Source organism: Molothrus aeneus, chromosome 2 (genome assembly GCF_037042795.1).
Source record: "Molothrus aeneus isolate 106 chromosome 2, BPBGC_Maene_1.0, whole genome shotgun sequence".
Classification (NCBI taxonomy): domain Eukaryota; kingdom Metazoa; phylum Chordata; class Aves; order Passeriformes; family Icteridae; genus Molothrus; species Molothrus aeneus.
The window spans coordinates 35,089,658-35,110,599 of NC_089647.1; the positions used below are offsets into that span (position 1 = coordinate 35,089,658).

The 20,942-nt window shown below is 41.8% G+C and overlaps 1 protein-coding gene across 1 annotated transcript; it reads right to left on the reverse strand.

Moving 5' to 3' along the window:
- Positions 1–989: 989 nt before the first annotated feature.
- CTSC (cathepsin C) lies at positions 990–17,612 on the reverse strand. The gene is made up of 7 exons (XM_066570358.1): positions 17,447–17,612; positions 16,337–16,482; positions 7,967–8,133; positions 7,403–7,558; positions 5,292–5,407; positions 2,717–2,848; positions 990–2,111 (listed from the first exon to the last, which is right to left on the reverse strand). Exons 1-7 carry the CDS (start codon positions 17,610–17,612, stop codon positions 1,609–1,611), a joined length of 1,386 nt encoding a protein of 461 aa, XP_066426455.1. The 3' UTR covers positions 990–1,608.
- Positions 17,613–20,942: the final 3,330 nt, after the last annotated feature.

Consider the following 20,942-nt stretch of genomic DNA (forward strand, 5'->3'; position numbering starts at 1 on the left):
CACCTTTGTGGCCCTCCTTTGGACACTGTAATAGTCCTTTTTATAATAGTCCTCCAGATAGTCTTTTTTCTATTTTGGCACCCAAAACTGCCCCAGCACTCAAGATGAGGCCGCCCCAGTGCAGCGTAGAGTGGGACAATCCTCTCCCTTGCCCAGCTGGCCATGCTGTGCCTGATGCACCCCAGAACCCCTCCTGGCTCCAAGGGCACTGCAGACTTGTGTTCAACTTGCCATGGACCAGGCTTAATATTTTTTGGGAGGGGATTGAACAAAACCATGAAGCCTTTTTCTGCCTCTCAACTTCAGCAAACTAGAATCCAGGATTTCTTGTGAAATTCTGCTACTGAAATAAAAAGTAAGTTTTCCCTTCTAGTTAAATGGGATAGTTTGATTACAGGAAACTGTTCCATTTTTCTGCATTTTATAAATTTCCCTACACCTAGAAAAACCACTCATGAGACTGTATTTCACACAGAAAAATACCAAATAACTTTGGTCACATTTTAACAGAAGGTTACTAAAGAAGTTAGCTTCCATGTATGAAACTGGCACTCACCTTTATGCCATTTTTGTTTCCTCAGGAGAACAGCAAAGACCAGTTTGCTCCAACAAAGTACTGTGTTGCTGCTGAGAAATGGTTAATTCCAAGTGTTTCAATCCCTCCTCTCAACCCTATGTTTCTACCTTGTATATTTGAAAGAACTAGAGCAACAGATTGACAGAAAGGATTTAAACAGGATTACTGGGGAGTTAGCAAATTTAGTCAATGAATTGCTCTACATCCACAGCAAGGACTACTGCACTTCTGGACAACTTGCTTAATGCTGTTGTGATAATCTCAACTTCACATGGAAGATTTTACTAGCTCTTCTGCCCTCTCATCCTTCTTTCACACCAGCTTCTGCTGAAGGAAAAAGTTCTTAACAGGAAGCTCAAAACTCAGACAGGTCACCAAAAGAACTAATTTCTTCCACAAATACAAACTCCTATAGGAGTGGGGTGTTCTTTATTGAACTGTGAAATGATCAATTGTGAAGCACAGCAATAAAATCCAGAACTAGAACATTTAGTAACAGCCTGAAACATAGAATTGATTTTTATTGTCATAAAGATTTGACATGCAGTTTTCGCAGAACACTTAGAGCTTTAGAATTTTATTTTCATCAGCATAATTGCTCATTTCCTACCCAATACACATTTATGTTCCAAATTGCAGTGACTTCCTGATTTCTGAGAAGTAAGGCACTACAGTGTCCCTTCAAAGCAGTTAACAGACTATCATAGCAGACACTTCCCTCAGATTTCAAGGTCAAGATTGCCCATGGAAAAAAATGCAACTGGTAATTGAAGGTACATCCAATGATGAGTAACTAATCACCACCATTGCCAAAACAGCCCTTCTAGGTGATCTACTGTCAGACTTGAGAGGAAGCCTCCAGTGCACAAGGCAGATTTAATAGTCTTCATCTTCTTGCATATGGAAACTGCTCTGTTGTTGAAAAATTCCTTAAAGCTGCCTTTTCAAGCCAGGGAACATTTTAACCAGAATTTTCAACCATCAGTGCGTTCTCGTGGCTCAGGACAAGGCACTGGATGAAGACATTTACATTATAACTTTGGAATAGGAGTTGCAGCCACTGCAATGCTTTCAATTGCACATTCATCAGTGCCACGGCGGATTCTGAAGTAGCCATCTTCTCCCCATGAGGTGCCCCAGCTGTTCTTCACAATCCAGAATTTCTCACCACTTTCTGGATCTTTACCATAGCCCACCAGTAAAACAGCATGATTGGTCAATTCAAAAGGATTTAAATCATCCCGCAGCCCGGTGTGATGGTAGATCCCCTCCTTATAAAGCATGAAATCATTATAAACCTCGAAGGCAACAGCCATTGGGCCATGCATAACAAGCTCAAGTTTCATCAGGGCTTCATTGCAGCCTCCATAGAAACCACCAACATAGTGGTACTCAGACGTGTAGTAGTGGTAACAGCTGCGCTTGAAAAGGCACGGAGAGTCTTGGGCTGTGTAAGGGAAGCAGTCCTCTTCCACCACACCAAAGTCTTGGACATACTTTCCACCAATGAGATATGGGAAGCCACCATCACAACCTTATAAAAAAAAAAAAAACAAACAACAAAATAAACCAAAAAAATGCTTCTTCCCTTTGAAATTCTCTTATTTGTGGTGGGAGACTCTCCCACTTAAATCTTTCATAATTCTTTCAGATACAGTATTGAACATACGTCAGTGACCCAGATCATCCTAGTACTCCAGTTAGCTACAGTCAGCTTTCTGAAACACTTGGGCAAAATTCACATCTCTGGGAGCTATATTGGGAGCACTAATACTTGGACCTTTTCTCATGCTGACAATTCCTGTCAGAAATAACAGCTAGTTACATGCAGTACAAGGATCTGTCCTAACAGGGACAGGGTCCTCTGGAAAGCTTTAGTCATTGCTTTTGCTCATTTCTCCTCCCTCTGAATATACCACTGGGAGAATATTTAGTTCCATTCCTTCTAGGTAAGCATTGTAATCAGCTCCATTTTGAACCTTACTCCTTAGATATTTCCCATCTCACAGTGAGATGTATGAAAAGGTTTTATGGAAAAAGTAACTTGATGGGGAAGGGATGGAAGTTTTCAAACTTCCTGCTCCTTCTCCAGCATTGTCATTACTTGAAAGGTGCATTTATATACACCATCATCCTTACCCTGAGAATACTGGCTGCAAGACACAACCTGCTGGGGGCTGAAGACTGGTTTCTGAGTGTTATTTGTGAGGATACGTATCCTTGCCTCCAGCATGCCCATGGAGGAAAACGCGTAACAGCTGCCACATGAGCCTGAGAAGGGGAGAAAAAGGAGCAGTCAGTAACATAAACAAGGCTAGTCACCTGCCATCAGGTACATCTATTCCTAAAGTCCACTGAAAAGAGAAAACCTACTAGACAGTGATTAGAACTTGAACATCAATAGAGCAAAAACTTTAAATCTTCATTTAGCTTTCATGCATGCAATTCAAAACCCACTTCTAACAACTTCTCAAGGAACACTGAGCTTATTTTCAAGAATAAGAGGCAAAGTACTGTTCTAGTGTTTTTCAGCAGTAGCACTTAAGAGCTATCCAATTACTCTACTCCTTCAGAATGAACCTTCAGGGACCACATTAGCAGGGCTGAGAAGGCTCTATCTACCTTTTATGGAGCACATATGCTATGGGGCAATGAGCTATTTGAAGTGAATGCTGACAATATTGTTCTTATTTCAACCTACCAATGGATTTAGTCCCGTAATTTCCAGTTGAAAAAAATATTCCACCTCTACAGCTACCTCTAAAATAACTGACTTTTAAGAAAATAGTGGTATAAATAGCATGTTTAATATAATGGATTCATCCCCGCTCCTTGCTTCCCAAGGGCATGTAATTGTACACTCTCTTTTCAGAAGCACCCTAATTTCTCTTCTGCTTCCTGGCAGACAGTTAAGTCTCCTTACTTTTGCATCAAAATTTAGTATTGCTTCTAGCTTTAGGCCTCTGCACTCTCTAGGACCTTCCTTTCACTCTATTAAAGACTTTGGAAATGGAATGACAAACCTCACAGGAAGAACAATTACTTGGATGAGATCCTATTTTATCTACTGATTGTCATCAAGGTGCCTGATTTCCTTTTGTTTCCTGACGGTGGGAAAGTCAAATATTGCAGAGCTATGAAAATGTGGGAGCCTTGAGGAACAAAACAAAATACTTTCTCTTGAACTGTGTAGGCGTATAAAAGCGGAGCTATTACAACAGCAAGACTTCGTGAAATTGCACCTTCACTCAGGTGGATGCACCTCTGAAGGGACAAAATCAGCCTGAACAGGAACACTCTTTTCCCAGCAGGGCAAAGTGAAGCAGTGAAAGATGCCTCCCACTCACTGTATCACATGTCGCAGCATCTGAGATGGGCCACACTGTAGAACACTGTTGCATTATGTGTGCAAAAACATAAAAAATACAATTCACTCAACCATTTCAGTCTGAACTCTGCTGGACTGGCTGCTAAATTTCTTTTCATGTTACCACAGTGGTATTTATAAAATCCACAAAATGACCTCTTTTGTAGGTTTTGTTTGGTTTTTTTTAAAGCCTTAAAGCTAAAATTCTAATTTGATGGAGCAGAATGCATGTTCCACAGACATTTAACATACTCAGCATGGACCCTCAGATTACATAAAAAGTGTAGGAAGCTCTTTTATTGGAAACAGCAGACTAGTTCTCATTTACAGAAACTTTGAAGCAACACCACAGAGAAAGGTAAGTATGGAACTAAGTGTTCAGTTGTTTGGAAGATAAAAGAGCCCTTGGGAAATTCATAGTTCACACCAAGAGAAAGTACAGGACTCACACATACAGAGGATGATATAATTCCCTGTTGCCATCTTCCAGAGCTTCCACAGAGCTAGAAATTCTATAAACCTTTCTATGCTGCTTCTGCTACCAGGAGTACAGCTGGCAGAATTTGTCAGAATAACTAAGTCATAAATGAGGGATTGGTGATTTAAGTCATCCCTTTCCCACCATGCTAATGTTATGCTTCTTTCCCCCAAAAGCTGCCACCACATAGCTACCAGTAGATCCAAGTTTATGGTGGCACGGGGAAGGGACACATTAATGGAGCTTACTCCTGGCCTCCATTATGTAAACATATAATTTAGGCATCTCACACCACAGTGCTATAAACACTCCCTACAGAATCAACACATTGATTGCATGGTATCCTTCTAAGTTCTTACCAGTATTTTATATTTATCATTATCTGCAATTTTCATAGTGACTAATATCTCCACTTGCAACTAGCCAGTTAAGTAACATCCGAATTTATCAGAGTGATAAGATTTGGAGGGAGTATAAACAATTTTCATGGGTTTATTCAATAAAGCTACATGATAATTAGCCATCAAACGAAATCAGGGAAAAAATTAAACGTACATCAGTCAGTGTGCAGAAAACCATGGCTAAGATTGTTTGGACAAAACCTGACAGCTGTGTTTATGCAGGGTACTGTGGTAATAGGCTTTCTCTCCAGAAAGTCAGCGCTATCTGGACAAGCCAGTACCACCACCTATTTCAGTACAGCATTGTTAGCCAGGACTCCACCCAGTTTCCACAGGTTATTCACAGTAAAGGTGCAACCTGTCAGCTGCAAGACACTAGGCAAAACCTTCTGGTTAGCAGCAAATTACAAACTACATCAAAGGAACTCTAGAACGTTGAATTCAGAGGTTTTATTTATTCATTTTTACCTTGATTCCGAACAGGGCTGACATAATTGACACCATTAACATTTCTCCAGTCCCAGGATTCTGGCAAGCTTGAAATTTTCTTGAGTAACTCAGGTGTTAGAGGTGCAGGCTTTGGTCTAAAGAGGAGAAAATATTTTTGAAAAACATATCCCACTGTAGGCAAGGAAACAATTACGTAACACTCAGTTTTCATCTTTGGCTTCTACTAGTTGGACTTGCTTCACACTATGCAATTTAAAATAGTCTCCATCTAAACTGAGTGGGTGTCAATATGGAGAGATAAGCTTGAGCAGGAATCAAGACCTACTCAAACTGCTCCCTGAGGGAACTATATTATTAACTATACACTGTTGAGGAATACATTCAGGACAGGTAGTTCAGTTGGCAAGCTGCAGTGTGAGCTTCAAAGAGCTCTGGGTGGCAAAATCCTTCTGTATAACAAAGGGAGCAGGGACCTGTGACCCAGCCAGGTAACAGGACACTCAGAAAGGACCCCAGACTTTTCACACTTCAGGCTGGGGGTTAAAAGCCCAGGGGCTCCTTTGCTTGGGGTCCCTCCTCAGAGGGACCCAGTACAAACTGCTGTTTTACTATTTAGTTACTGCACCAAGATCAAATTATTTTAAAGATCTGGACATCTGAGACTCTGCTATTGGAACCCTGGCATCAAGCAGGTAAGGAATGCTGGTATGACTGTGAGTGTGGGATGCGGCTGCAAAGGGGTCTCGGTCCCAGCTCAGGTGGTGTGAGTGTGACAGCCACAGTGGCTCCTGGGTGGTCCAATGGGGGAGTTTCCTTAACATCCATGAGCTGCTGAGATCAAGTACTTTTGCACCGATCTGACATGCTGAGGTAACTCTCAGAGATTATAGCAACACAGTTCTATAACAGTTATTTTACTGCAATTACAAAGTATGTAGAATATCTGACTGCAGAAACCATTTTGCCTTGGCAGCATGCACTGACAACAACTACAGTTTCACTTCAGGCACAGGCATGGCTTACACTGACAATTCACTAACCCACCTGCCCTGGAGACTTCTCTGGGGCAAGTTTTTACTGTGACTTTTGAAGAGGTATTGAATATTACCTGTCCTCATCTACCACCTGCAGTCAAGTGATGCTCCTATCAGCAAAACAAGAGCTTCCTGCATTCAACCTTCACATAACCTGATACTTGTCCTCAGTGCCATTCACAAACACCAGACTCTGGGGGCTGTTTTGAATGCCCAAGAGGGTCAACAAAATACTGTCATGGTATTTTTTTCAAATAGGTTGCTGTATTTAAGATCATCTACAAGGTGACTTTATCTATACATCTGCATGATATTCCCATGCAAATCAGCATTTTTATTCTACAGTAGGACCTTCTTCAACAAACATACAATTGCTGCAGTTAGGAAAAGTACCATTCCTACTCACAGAAATACCAAGAGCTGAAGAAGCAGAACTATGAAGATTCTAAGACAGCTATAAAGAAAGAAATCTCTAAACCCTAGTTCTCAAATTGTGTAGCACATGATGTACTCATCCCCATTACCACTCTCAGCTAAGTGATCTGCAAGACCCTGAAGGTATTCTCAGAGTTACTTTCATGCTTCTTCACTGAGACACTCTACTCCTGCTAGAGGACTCTTGTTGCAGGTGTGGCAAATTATCAAAGTAACCAGGGAATTCTCTCAGAATCTTTGATATTCATGTTTAGGACCAGAGAGCAGTTCACAGCTTTTCAACTGCAATTATGAACTAGCAGAACCAAGATGAAGCACAAGCAGAAACTCTTGACTATGGCAAGCAGCTGATGAGCAGACAGGACAGTGAAGTGATAACTGAGACTGCACTGAGATGGTAACTGCTTCCCTGCATATGAGTTCAGCAGTGAGTTAGTGAGCAAGACTAAAGGGTAGGTGACTCTAATTGTCCCAACTGCTTGAGACAGCAGAGGCTCAAAATAATCATTCAAATGAAAAATATGTTTGCATCCCATGAACAAGAACTGGAAGGCCTTGAAACTTGATTAAACATCTGAACTAAGCACAGCTAAGAGCCAGGACAAATACAAGCAGACTCTTGGCAGCAGTGGGGTTTGTTGCAGAACAGTGTCTTATTACCTTGAAGCTCTGGAATAGAGACCCCCTGCTCTTTTAGTTAGTTCTTCCAGGGCAAAATTCTCATACTCCTCGTATCTTGTCGCTCTCCATGACTTCTGGTGAGCATTGATAGCATTTACAAAGTCGAAGTTGTGCACATAACGTCTGTGGGAGAGTCTGCAAACAAAAGGAACCAACCAAGTAAAACAGCAAGAAAAGGACTGAGATTGAAACTAAAGGTGTTCTCTAAACTCAGTATGTAACTCTGGAAGTGTCTTCCGGTAGGTACTGATAAAGAAACATGGAATTACTGGATCAAGGCAAGGTTTCTGAAACTTGAGACAGACTAAATATAACCATCTTAGACATGCCAGATTTATAACAGGGCTTCATCACAGACTGAAGAGACTGTGATGCAGCAGGCAAGCCCTCCTCTGCTATTCTGCATTCAGGTTTATTTCCAACATTATCACTGGCATTAACTTTGTCCTCAGTACTGGAATTGTTTCTTACAATTTTAGCTAAACCTCAAGCACTGTTATGAAACATTTTATTCCAGTAAAAGGTAACTTATCTGTTGCTTACCTTCCCCCAGGCTTCTGGAGAGGTAGCTCGTTGATGTGAACATCAGATGGAGATGAAGAAATCTTGTGTCCTATGAAACAAGCCCAGTTGCGGCCAAGTACATCATGCACCCATCCTGGCAGGGTCTCATTGCAATAGCTGGTTACATTCAGGCCTTCCTTTTTGTACTGTAATGTGAAGAAGTTATACTTGTGTTGAGCAGATGCATTTGTTAGCATAGCCATAGTTCCCCACCCACTCACAGCTGCTTCTTCCTGCCTGTGTTTCACAGGAAGTGGCCAAACACACTCCAGAGGTTAAGAAGACGAAAGAAACTGCTATTTACCAAATAGCTGCAAAAGACAATTGGGTTGTGACTTGCAATTTTAGCAAAAAAATATGCATTCATATCAGTATCAACTAACCTGTGCTAATCATTTCAGTCCAACAGCTACTTTCTCAGCAAGATTTAAAAGACCTCTTAGTACTCAACCTTCTCCTCAAGGCCCTGAGATGTCTTATACCAAATACGTGACCAGTCAAGCTACCTCTGGATTGCCACAGAAGTTTGAGAAACTAAGACTCAGAGGGAGAATGGCAAGTTTGTCATCCAGTAACCTTACAGAAGACATGCACTATTTCTGTTTTAAAATTTATGTACTATTTATGCACTGTTATTGTTTCACAAGTCAAAACCAAAGATGAAACTTCCAGCCAGTTTTTTAGGTTTGAGCTGTGATGGCAAAGCATCAAGAACAATTTCACAGGAACTATCAAAATGAGACAGTGAGAAATGATGATCCCTTGAGAACAGCTCATTTAAAGATTACAGCAGAGACTGCCACTAAAGTCTTGAGTCCCAAGTCCTAATATTTCCTTATTCAACCACACGAGTCTTCATTTTACCACTGAAGAGCAACATGTAATATATTCAGCAAAATGTGTCTTCATACAACAGTTACCAGCTTTGCCCAGGTACATAAATTTTCTGGATTTGTAATTCTCTGACAACAGAATGTCTCACTGAGGGGGTGTGTGGGGCTATTTGCTCATTACTCACCTCTTAAGGTTAGTGTTTTGTGTTACACTACAAAGGCAACTGAAAATCCCATGCCACAAAGCCTTTAACTTTACTCTTCTATTCACAAAAAAAAAATCACTTATACAGAATTCAAGTTTCCTAGTCCAAGAAAATTTCATTAAATCTCATTCTCTTTGAGCTGCACAAGTACAATGCAGGATTCTGTAACTATGTTTCAATAAAATGTTTGCTCAGCTTCTTTACTGAATAAGGTGGTGGCTTACAGTGATGGAAATGCCCCAAGAGGGATAAGATTAATTAAAGAGACTAGGAGGTTTGTGTCTATGTTGAGGTTTTTTGAGAAATCTGAAGGAGAACTTACAGTAAAATAATTAAGTTTATCAATCAGCAGAATAAAGGTTAATCCTCTGACTGTTTTGGAACAACGGGAAAGTGCTTTGTCCCCAGTCAGGAGGATGCAGAGGCAACACACCTACACCCAGCAAGTGTGTTTGCTGGCTGGAGCAGGGTGGGGGCACTAGAAGGCTGAGCTTGTTCTATTCTTCCTATCTTATTGTGCAAGATTGTGCAATGTGGGAAATAACTACACCTGGCCAAATACCAAGGGCAAGGTCCAGAGATGACTTTTGAGACACACACTCTTCGCAACAGCAGAACTAGAAATCCAGACAGTTCCAAAAGCAACAGGTAGTGACTTTACATCTAAGTTACTGTAAGATCACTTTTCTGGCTCTACATGACCGTAGAAATTAATACCTGGTTTTTCCTATTTAAAGCTGCCACAGATTAAAACAGTACAGCTATCCTCAACAAAGATAGGCCTTAAATCTGAAAACCTGAAGATCATCAGAGGAACAGGCCTGCTTCCTGCCACAATCCTGCCTTGCAAAATGTTATTCTGAATTAAAACAAGTAACACAGATTTGGGGCTTATCTCCATGAAAAAAAGACAATGAGTTATCTGCTAACTAGCAAATTAAAACAACAAAAACAACAACAAAAAAAGTGTTTTTCTCCTAGAAATCCCTCTCCCTTTCCAGAGACAAAATTCATTGTTTTTTTAAAAACACAGAGAGATAACCAATATAGCATTCACACCATTTGTGCAACTTATCTTTCAGGAAAGTGAATATAGTGAATTTCTTGCACTCTTCTTTCAGTTCACATGTATCAACAAAATTTAGAAAGGAGGTGAAAAGACAGCCAGTAGCAATGCTTCCATATAAGCAAGACATAAAAACCAATTTCAGACAGTCTGTGTAGAAGCCTTAAATTAAGCAATTCTAGTCCTCTGTAGCTACCTTTTTGTAGAGTGCCAGACTAAGCTACTACTGAACTGACTTTGAAAAGTGGGCATGGATACTTTGAGACCATAACATACGAATGACATTTGGATAGAGGGAATTTCAACTCCAAATAACACTGTATCTAGGAAATGAAAATATACCTACATAAGGTCACAACTGCTTCTCCCCCCCGACTTTTAATCGAGAACTGCTGATGTAGACAAGTGGCAGACAAGCCTTTAAAAAAACCTCATCAGTGCCATAACAATGATGGCCACTGATTACCAGAAGGTACACCATAAAATCATTGCTAAAACCACTTTGCTAAGAAATGCAGCATTTCTTATTTCTACTTGTGGAGGACTGACAGATAGGATCTAGGAAATTTGACTGTACCAGTTTTAGAGGACTGACTACGAGTACACCTGCCCAGCTAACAGCAAGTCATATGACAGGGATATGGCACCATTGCACAAGCAACACCTGACTCAGGTGGATATCAATTACAACGTCAGACTCAGCAGAGGCTGCCAGCACAGTACCCAAAATATCCACAGAGCCCACCGCAGAACAACATCCTTCATGGAGGATAACAGCCATACAGCTGGGATCACCAACAACTGCTGGACAACTGCTCTCACGCATTTCTCGGCAGACTTTAAAGATGGTTTTCAGTTTTGAGTTAAGATGACGGCAACTGTCGCATGATAATTTCATCAGCTGGTGAAATCTGCAGCATTAACTCCACCCAGCAACCTAACCAATCTAGGAGAACTCCTTTAGAAAGGCACCCAAACTATATTCATAGTTCCAATTCTGAGCTTTGAAAAATTTAATTCTACTTCAAATGCATATTTTTCTCAATCCTGACAAGTCATGTGGTTTTGCCTAATGCCAAAATTTAGCCAAGCCACGCCAACATTAACCTTCACGTAGCTAAACTTCAAAAGCTTGCTGTTAGGTAACTGAACCCAGGTAAGCTTTCAAGTGAAGTATCCTTTTAATAACGCCTTTCCTGTGTCAGTCATCATGACAATCTAATTGTATGTTCAATTCTAGTCCCAGTAAAAATCATAATTGTTTAAAGCTTTTTTAAAATCTTTAATCTCCCTAAGAGGAAAGCAAGAAAGGATGAAGACCTTATTAGTCACAGCATTTTAATGAGAATTCAGCAGTGCCACATAGAGAGGCAGCCATCCCATCCTCTTTGAAATCTACTGTTCTCAATTTAAGCAATGCCTAGGCAATAAGCCAACTGAGTTCCAGGAGGCAGGACTACCCTACACATTAAACCTGGTGGAGAGACTTATCTCACAAGTTCACAAGTGTGCCTATGCATTTTACTATGGGAAGCACACATTGAATGAGAACAGAGCTGCAGACCTGCAGCTGCCCTACTACACAAAAATACAGTAGATAATGTTACCAGAAAAAACTACTGCATCTTGCTACACAATATAAAATGCAAGCAAATATCAACTCCAGATGGATTTTCTTTACTTCAGGAAACATTCTGCAATTCTGACTTTTATGCTTTCAGATTTACACTTTAGGAAAGCAGCAGTTGCTCACTACCAGTTGAGCAAGCCCAAATTAGACAGGTTAAAAGCTGACTTTCAATTGACTTGCAGGATGATTGAGTTACATTAGCAACTCTAGCACTTCTACTTCAGCAACATAAAATAAAAAGTTTGGGGTTTTTTCCCATATCCTGAAAACTTAAACATTAACTGCTGTCACTGTTCTAGTTTGTTTCTGTTTGTTTCAGAACAGCAGTCCTTGATTTTAACCAAATTTGGGAGCACTGGGGAAGAGAGAAAAAGATATGACAAAGATGTCACCAAGGCTGGAAAAGATTAGTAACTTGAGTGGTGAAATATTCTAAAATCTGTATGTTTTTTTTTTTTTTTCTGAAATAGTTGTAATGCTTCAATATGAAAAAGAAAGTCAGACTTCTGGTATTTGCTTAAGAGCATCTCAGGAGTCTGAAGTAGAACCACTTCGCTTAAGGGACAGTGAGAAACTTATGAGACTGTCTCATGTCCAAAGTGGTAGCCTTAGCAATAAATAAATACCTCAAAGACATCAAGTAATTGAAACAAGTTGGCCTCCACTTTCCCTTCAGCCTCACTCTAGCTTTTTATGTTATACTGTTCCTATTTCTTTTGCCATCCCTTAGGGGTAAAAAAAAAAAAAATTACTAAAGCTTTATATATTGCATAACCCTAAAAAATCCTTCTATCATCCAGCAGAAGCACATGAACAAGCTTCTGCCAAAAGCAAGTACACTAACTTCACATCCAAGTTCAGTACAGGGATGTTTCAGAAGCACACATTAAACAACTTAGTTTGTGCTAGAAGCAGAATGCAAGAATGCAGTAGGATGCTGCAATTTGGCAAACTTTAAATGTATGTACAACAATTGTTAGAAAAAAACACCGTTAAAACATCTTTATTTCAGACACTAAAGTAAACTGAGGAAAAAAATAGGATTGATAAGCTCACCCAATCCATACCTCTGGTGTATAAAGTCCTTTCCCCACAGGCCTCAAGTGAAAGAACAAATATCTTGTAAAGGCAATGAGACCCTACAGAAGTTTCAGTGGGTGTCTGTTTAGTAAGCCACAGGAACAAAAACCTATTAAAAACTCATTGAAACATGCACAGCCAAACAGGCTGTGTCTATATCTACACAGTGCAGCAGCTCTGATAAAGTCACCACTTAGACAAGCCCACAGCATTCCTGTCAGTAATTAACAGCTTAATTCTTTAACACTAGGAAAAAACACACTGGAGGTTCAATTAGCAGAAGTGGCACTTCTATGCCTGAAACTCACAAACTACTGTATTGGCTTAAACACTGCTGCTCATTGTACCTGGTAAATCCTCCCTCTGCTCAATCTCAGACTTGCTGTATTTCTATTTCATATGTAATGCAATATTTACTGGATTAAAAGTAAAAAGATATGCATAGTTAAATATGTCACAAGGTCAAACAGTTTGTAAGGAACCACTTCCTCCCTCCAAGTGCCCACTAACAGTTGTGAAATTGGGAGTTTTGCAGATAGACAAATTGCATGTTGTTGCCCAATAACAGCAAGTAGCTGTCTGCAGCAAAAAAATGCATTTAGTAAGTGGTGTGGTATTTCCTCATGGTTCTCAGCAATAGACTTGCATCTTGGTAATCTGTTGGTCTTTTTACAGCAGCAAAATTATTAGAGAGGGTAACTGACCTGGGCTCTAATCCTCCCTATGGTGTTTAAGGAAAGAGGTCTTTAACTTAAATATGTCTTGTTGATGCTGCCCCATTACTGAGCAATGACCCACACAAGCTTGCTATTTCTTAATACTGAAGCCAACTTCAAAACTAAGAATTAATCCATCAGCTTACAAAGGGCTGAGACACATCTAATGACCACAAAATGCAAGCTATTGTGTATGCTACTGCTCAGTGTATTTGACTTTTTGAGCAGCAAGATGAATCAGATGACCACCAGAAGCTCCTTTCAGCTTAAACTATTCTGCAACAGTTTTGGTATGTTGTTTTAAGAGTACTTTTGCAAATCAATGCAACACGTGAAATCAATGCAATACATGACATCAGTGCCTATGAGTCACTTGACTTAGTGCCCATCTTCTGGGCATGTATTTCACAAGGTATGGAGAGCAGCAGCATTCAATGACTCTCAGCTGTCTTCAAGTTGGCAACTAACAGATCCATTTATATCCCAGAGCAGGCCACACTGTTTCTATGATTAAATTCCTCACACTCAGGAATTTGTTTGATAATCAGCAACTCTTTTATGGCCTAGCATATTGGCTTGTAAAGAAAGTCTGTATTTCAGTGTAAAATATCAGCTCAAAGTCTGGTAGTTCAAGTATATTCTCCTCAGATGAGTCCAACAATGACTGCTGAATTCTCCCTGCCAGAGATGACCCCTCAAAACCAAGTTCATGGACAACACTACAGCATACAGTGCTCTGCTGTCCTCATGGAGGCAGCAAAAACTTTTAAGGCAGGTCCTCCCACTGCAGGTGAGCTCACAGAGGTGTCTCTGCCTGAGAAGTTTCAGAGTAATTCTGGTCAGTTAGATTACCCTTTAGTGTCTCTGCAGGCTTTGCTTTATCACCTGCCAAACCTACGAGGAATGCACATCACGGCAATATAATTTCACTATTCTATACAGATGTTTCAATCAGGTGTTTCTCTCTCATACTTTGCTTCTGCTCAAGTACAAGACCCTGTCTTGTTTAAAAGATTGAATTCTTATTTCAAAAATTTCCATTTGTAAGAGTGTGCTAGGTCTTGACAGTTCATTTTATTTACAGCGGCTCATATAATGCCACATTTCAGAATTTTGAAGAAAAGAGTGATTTTAATGCAGGGATGTTTTAGTTTAGCTGAGCAGTGCTAACACAGCACCAAGGCCTCATCTGCTCCTCAGACAGCTCTGACAGCAGATAGACTGGGGGTGCATAAGAAATTGGGAGGAAACACAGCTGGGAAAGCTGACCCAACTGACCAAGGAGATATTTCATGCCAAAAAGTATCATGCATAGAAATTAGGAAGGAGCTGGGGAAAGGAGAAAAGAGGAACATTCAGAATCATGTCATCTGCCTTCTTATGTAACAGTTGTGCAGAATGAAGCCCTGCTTTCCTGGAAATTGCCGAACGCCTGCTCATTATGGTGGCAAGCCATCCTGGTGGCAAGTAGTGAATGAATTCCTCATTTTGTTTTGCTTGCACAAACACACAGCTTTTGCTTTACCTATTAAAGGACCTTGATCTCAGCCTACGAGTTTTTGCACTTCTATCCTTCCAATTCACTCCCACAACACACTGATGGCTGAGTGGTGCTTTGCTCTTTACTGGGGTTAAGCTACAACAATGAGCATGTAAATAACTTCCCCAGTAGTTGTGCTAAAAAGTCTATACAGTCCTTTCCCTTACATGAGCCCAAATCAGCACAGATGGAACCTGCAAGGAGGTTGCAGTTAAACTGGAGCCTTCTACATAATTTCTGTTCAGTAAGGATTCCAGTTCTCTTGAAAGAGTGGATCACTTGCTTTTTTAACACCTGAAAACAGTGACTTTAAAATAGTTGCTGTAAAATAAACCATCTACAGTGGCTCTCAGAAAGACAATTTAGAGCAAAAGTGATTTCTTCACCCTCCTTAGTACTAGCCAAAGTTCAGAGATTTTGTGCTTGGACAAGGCCTGGATGTTTACTACTGACTCACAAGATCATGCCTCCTGAAACAACCAGAAACACATTCATTGTTCCTGCCCAGGGCTGCACTCACCAGCTGAGAAGCCCTGCTGCACAAAGCATCTGTCTTCCAGGTAGTAAAGCCATCCTGCAGAGATTACTCCAAACCACCCTTCAGATTCATCATGCCACTCATCAGGACAGCAGCAGAGCACTCCTAACAAGAGTGTTTTCTCCTGTCAAATCCCTGCCTACCATCACTGTTTTCAGCTTTACCTGAAGGCATTAACAGGGGCTGAAGAGAACAGTATTACTCCAAAGGAATAAATACAGGCAGTAGAATGGTCCCTTAGATATTAGAGTAGTATTCTGAAATAAAATTTATAGATCCCAGAAATCCTCCATCAAAGATAGATGGCTCTAAAGTGTCCATGCATTTGATAACATTTGTAAGGAAAGATAAAAGCAATGGTATTTGCTACTTGACTTGGGTCCACAGAGTGAAAAAAAAAAGAAAAAGAAAAAAAATCCAGGCTATCAGGAAAGTTAGTTTCATGAAGGCCTTCAATTGCTTTAAGCATGCCCAGAAGGGAAAGTAGCAGCATCTGTGTTTTTTTCAGATAATGACCAGTGTGGAATACCTCTTCCCTCTCTCTGCTCCCTACCCAGCCACTGATTGCTGTTTCCTTATGTTCAAAAAAGAAAAGAAATCCTTTATCTGGCAATCCAGGCAAACCTTAGAGCCAAAGATAATCAAGTGTCCCAACTGTGGCACTCAGGGACTGAAGAGAAGCCTAACTACAGGCCATTTTGGCAACAGCCAGTGGTGTAGAACACACCAGGTTAACTCACCTTAAAAAATGCGAACCACTTGTAGTCATTTATCACAATTTCAAAGCCTTGATTGTAAATCAAAGTGAAGAAACCATAATTGCCCAGACTATCCTGAGCCACATCTAGCTTCTGAAGATTGACAACCACCTTTTTCTCCACAGGCCCTAAAAGAAAGAAACATTAGGGCATGATTACTGTATGGAAGAGAAAAATAACACAAAAAAACGCATAAAGGATGTTGTAACATTTATTCCTGAAGATGCTATAGTACACTCGTTGAATACAGTCTTCTGCAAAAGGGCATCGAGACACTTCAGGACTTCCACTTACCTGTCAGTGGGACTACATGCTCATTTTTTCCACTGCTACACAGTATCTGCACATTTTATTAGCAGCAGCACCAAACAGCTGTGATTGGGACACACCAGCTTATTGAAACACAACTTGCTGTAGGGCTACAAAGGTGTTGGATGCTGTGTCATTTAGGCACTGAGTCTGCATTGACAACTCTTCCCTTACAACATCTGGGATGAGGCATCACCCATCCTACGCTCCTTCACACCAGTGCTCCAACCCTACCACGCACCTCACCTCCAGTGCTAGTACTGCCACTTGTCTCCTCTGATCAAAAAGCAGATCACACAGAAAAATGCAAAGCATCGACTATTTTTAAAATGACACTGACATATGATCATTAGATAGTAACTCCCCACTACTATTATCCTCTCGAAGGAAGTGATATTTCCATCTGTTTGGATGCTGTCAGGCTTCCCTGACAGCCCCTTAGGGGGTGCCCAGGTGTCACCGGCGCTGCCACCCTCTCCTGCTGGGAGCATCCCCGGCCTGGGCAGGCAGAAGCTCGCAGGAAGGCACCCGTGAGAGAGGGGCAGCGAGCCGGCATGAGCCATGGGGCCCGTGGAGAGGCCTAGTCAAGCCCTCATCTGAACAGAAGAGAAACAGAACCAGTAAAGTGGAACTGCAGCAGCGCAGGAAGCCGCCTCCCCTCGCCCATGCCTGCTCCGGGGGCTCCGGGCACAGAGCGGCCGCTCCCCCGCCCGCTCCCGGAGCACCTCCCGGCCGCCCGCGGCCCCGCGGGGCGGGAGCTGCCCGGGCCCGCCGCGCTCTCACCCGCCTGCGAGCAGTTGCCGTGGCGGCCGCCGGCCCGCCAGACGCGGAGCTCCCAGGCGCCCAGCAGGTCGGCGAAGGAGCAGTTTGCCGGCGTGTCGCCCAGCACGGGCGCGGGCAGCGCCGCCAGCAGCGCTAGCACCAAGCCCCGCAGCGCCCAGCCCGCCATAGCGCCGCGCCCGCCGCCGCCGCGCTGCTCAAATGCGCCCGGCCGCCGCCGCCTCCCCGCCCCCGGGCCCGGGCCCGCCCCGGCCGGGCCTCCTCCCCACAGGGTGTCCTTCCCGAAGGTCGTCCTCTTCTGCAGAGTGCATACACCTCCCCAAAGGGCATCCCCTTCCCCAAAACCCACCTACCTCCCCACAGGGCATCCTCCTATCCAGCCCCCCTGCCCAGCCCCAAGCCTCGGCAAGTCCCCAACAGGGCTTGTTCCCGATGTCACTGCAAGCCTTCGTCTTGCTGCCCTGGAGGACGGGGCCTCCTGTTCGCCATGGGTTTAGCAGCGCAAAGTGACTCAGAGTTTCCGCAGCAGCCGCGCATCACAGCCAGGAAACCATGCGGCACGAACCCTGCTCGGGGTGTAACCACAACACCCTGCGCCACCTGCGAGACCCTTGCACACATGAGCAGTTGACAAAAAGCACAGAAAACCCATCCTGAAAGTAGAAGCTATGGTGACCTGCAAAATCTTGCTTGTCCAAGAGTTTAGAGTGTTTGCAGGGGACGGGTGCTGTTGGGATCAGAGATGTCTCCACCGAACTGCGAGACTCTGGGTGCATGGCTGGGTGTGCAGGGAAGTGGCTCTTTTTCCTCTGTCTCTCCAAAAGCAAAATGTGCCCGCTTTCACATTCCCAAAGATATATGTGCAATCAAGAAGGCTAAAAGACTTGCTAATGAGTAAATATACCCTCATTTAAAAAAGAGTTATATGAAAAATAACCCGTTTCTGGGGAACAATAAATGCATATAGTATGAAAATTTTGGCTATGAAAATGATGCACTAGCTTGGCTATGGATATAAATTTAAAATAAATGTCGTAAAACTAGTATAAATCTGCACGTAGATGCTCATCACAGATTTCAAAAGTGTAGCTTTAAATAACTCAGGAGCTAAACTAGGTTAAAACTGTAAGTATCCTGATCTATTTTTGTATTGATTTAAATCAGGAGATTAGGAATTGCATCAGTAAATTTAAACTGTTTTAAGTAATACATTATTTTGGCACCATTACATTCTTTTTATGCCATCTTCTCAGCCTTTTGGGGAAGGATTAATTTGACGTTTTGCTGCTGATTTTTAGAGCAACCAGCTGATGGATGCTCTTACTCATACCAGCAAAGAGATAAAAGCTCTTGTTTAAGACAGTATTTTGAGGATTCTAAAGCACTGACTTAATTGGAGAAGCAGGATTTCCTCTGTGTTTCAAACAAATGCTGTTTCTGTTCACTAAGATTCTGTTATCCAGTAGTGCTTTGGTATTAAAAAAAATAGTTCTAGGTTAGTTTTTTGCAAGGGTAGCTGGACACAACATACAAGCTGGACATTTTGCTGGTTATGCCATACAAGTGCATGCACCTTACTGCTCCTGATCAAGCCTTTCTAAACAGATGTAGCTATATCATCCTGTCTCTTTTCTTTAACGATGACTTTTTTTTCTTCTGGTTCCACATTTTCAGAGATCAGCCCAAAAATTCCCCGTGACCTTAGGAAAAAATCCTCTGTTACTGTTCTTCTGGTTTTATGTGCAGGAGCTGAAAAGGTCTGTGGTATCTCTATCTCATCCCCATGACATTGGTTGGAGGATCCTGCCTCTGCATTCTGCAGTGCTTTGAGTCTCAATTTTCAGTTTCAAATTGTGGCCACTGCAGGCTGTCATTGCACAAAACCATATGGGTTTCTCTGTAATTGCCTTAGAGTAACAATAGATTATAGAAAACAGAGGTGTATTTTACATAATGAGATTGTACCATGGTCATTGTGACCAGGCAGAGATGGTTCACTCTGACCTGTTATGTTCACTCCAGTTCTACTCTTCATCTGTAACCTATTTCACCTGTGTAAGGTAAAGGCACTCCCTGTGCCTTCTCTCCAATAGTAATCCTAAGCTAATTACTTCTGTGGGAAAAAAAGTCTTCCTTGCTCAAAAGCACTGACGTATCTGGATTTGTCAGTGAAATACAGCCTTAAATTAGTATCACCCTGTGTGTAAGGCACATCAGATGGGACATCTGTGTTTGGTGGCAGACTTGTTCTTTGTTTGTCACGCTGTTACTGCTTTCTTGAAGCCAAAATTTTACCACTTAAAAGACTCCCTAAAACTGTGTTTTGTCAATGTTTTACAAAGCTCCCGAGGAGAGTTAGATAAGGAGTGATCTAGTCAGTATGATGGTTTATTGTCCCCAATAAACCATCATATAATAAACCCCTCCCAAGGGGAGTGGTTGGTCTACTAAGCTCCTGATAGCTATGGTATGCACTGGTCTTATTTGTAAGGTAATTGAAGTCACTGTCACAGGGTGGGGGGAACCCCTCAAAAATAAACAGTGAAAATCTTCCCTCCAAAAGGTGAATAGCTTTCTGCCGGGTTAGAGAGTTGAATCAGCACAGCAAAGGATCCAGGGCTCTTTGCTCACAGCACTCAGCAGGAATTGCATGGGGAAAAGGCAGATTTCCCTTTAGGTGTCAACATATGAGAAGATGGGCTAACCACATGCTGAATGCTTGTAAACAGAATTTTGGTGAATAACGACAAATAAATCTTTTACTTCAAGACTCAGTCCTGGCTACTTTGACTTATCACTGTCTGTACAAGCAGAAGTGGTGTGTGAGTGGATAGTGAAGTGCTGTGGGAAGTGAACCGGCTGAAGAGAATTCTGGGAGCAGAAGTCCTGGGGTGGTTGTTATTCATTCAAGTCAGTTCCCCAATCTGGGAGCTAACCATGACCTGGGTGGTAAGCAGCCATCCACTTTACAGGGGAAAACATAAAGATTACATTCCTGGAGTGGTTCACAGAAAGCTGATTTTAGGGTGAACAAAATTAAAGAAAAAGGATCCTTGTGTGCAAGAGCTACCCATGTATTTCAGTGGTATCTGTCTAACAAAAAAATGATATCTCCTTACAAACCCTGCTGCACTTTCATTGGTGTGTCACCATCCCTACCTCTGATGAAGCTATTAGCACAGTATAATGGGAGTAATTTTAAAAAATTCGGAGCCTAAACTTAAATGAGGACTGCTTATTCCTTTTCTTGTTTTGGAAAGGTGTGAGAATATGAGCATTTGCATGATCCTGTGTAGGCTCTGAAATTAACTCCTTACTGAGACAGTAGGTACTGTTCTGCAGGTAGCTTTGCAAGAGCAATGTCCTACTTATATGCCTTTAGAAAGTTAAGAGCTGTACACAAAGACTTATTTTTCAGAGCATTAATAATATATGATCACTATCTCGCTATAAAATTTGACTATTTTGTTTTATTGCAGAGTACTTACACCAGTTTAGC

Coding starts and splice junctions, on each gene's coding strand:
- CTSC (XM_066570358.1), bottom strand. CDS start 17,612: ATGGCGGGCTGGGCGCTGCGGGGCTTGGTGCTAGCGCTGCTGGCGGCG. Junction 16,483..17,446: donor CGGCAACTGCTCGCAGGCGG/GTGAGAGCGCGG, acceptor TCTTTCTTTTAG/GGCCTGTGGAGAAAAAGGTG. Junction 7,559..7,966: donor CTCCAGAAGCCTGGGGGAAG/GTAAGCAACAGA, acceptor TTTTGTTTGCAG/ACTCTCCCACAGACGTTATG.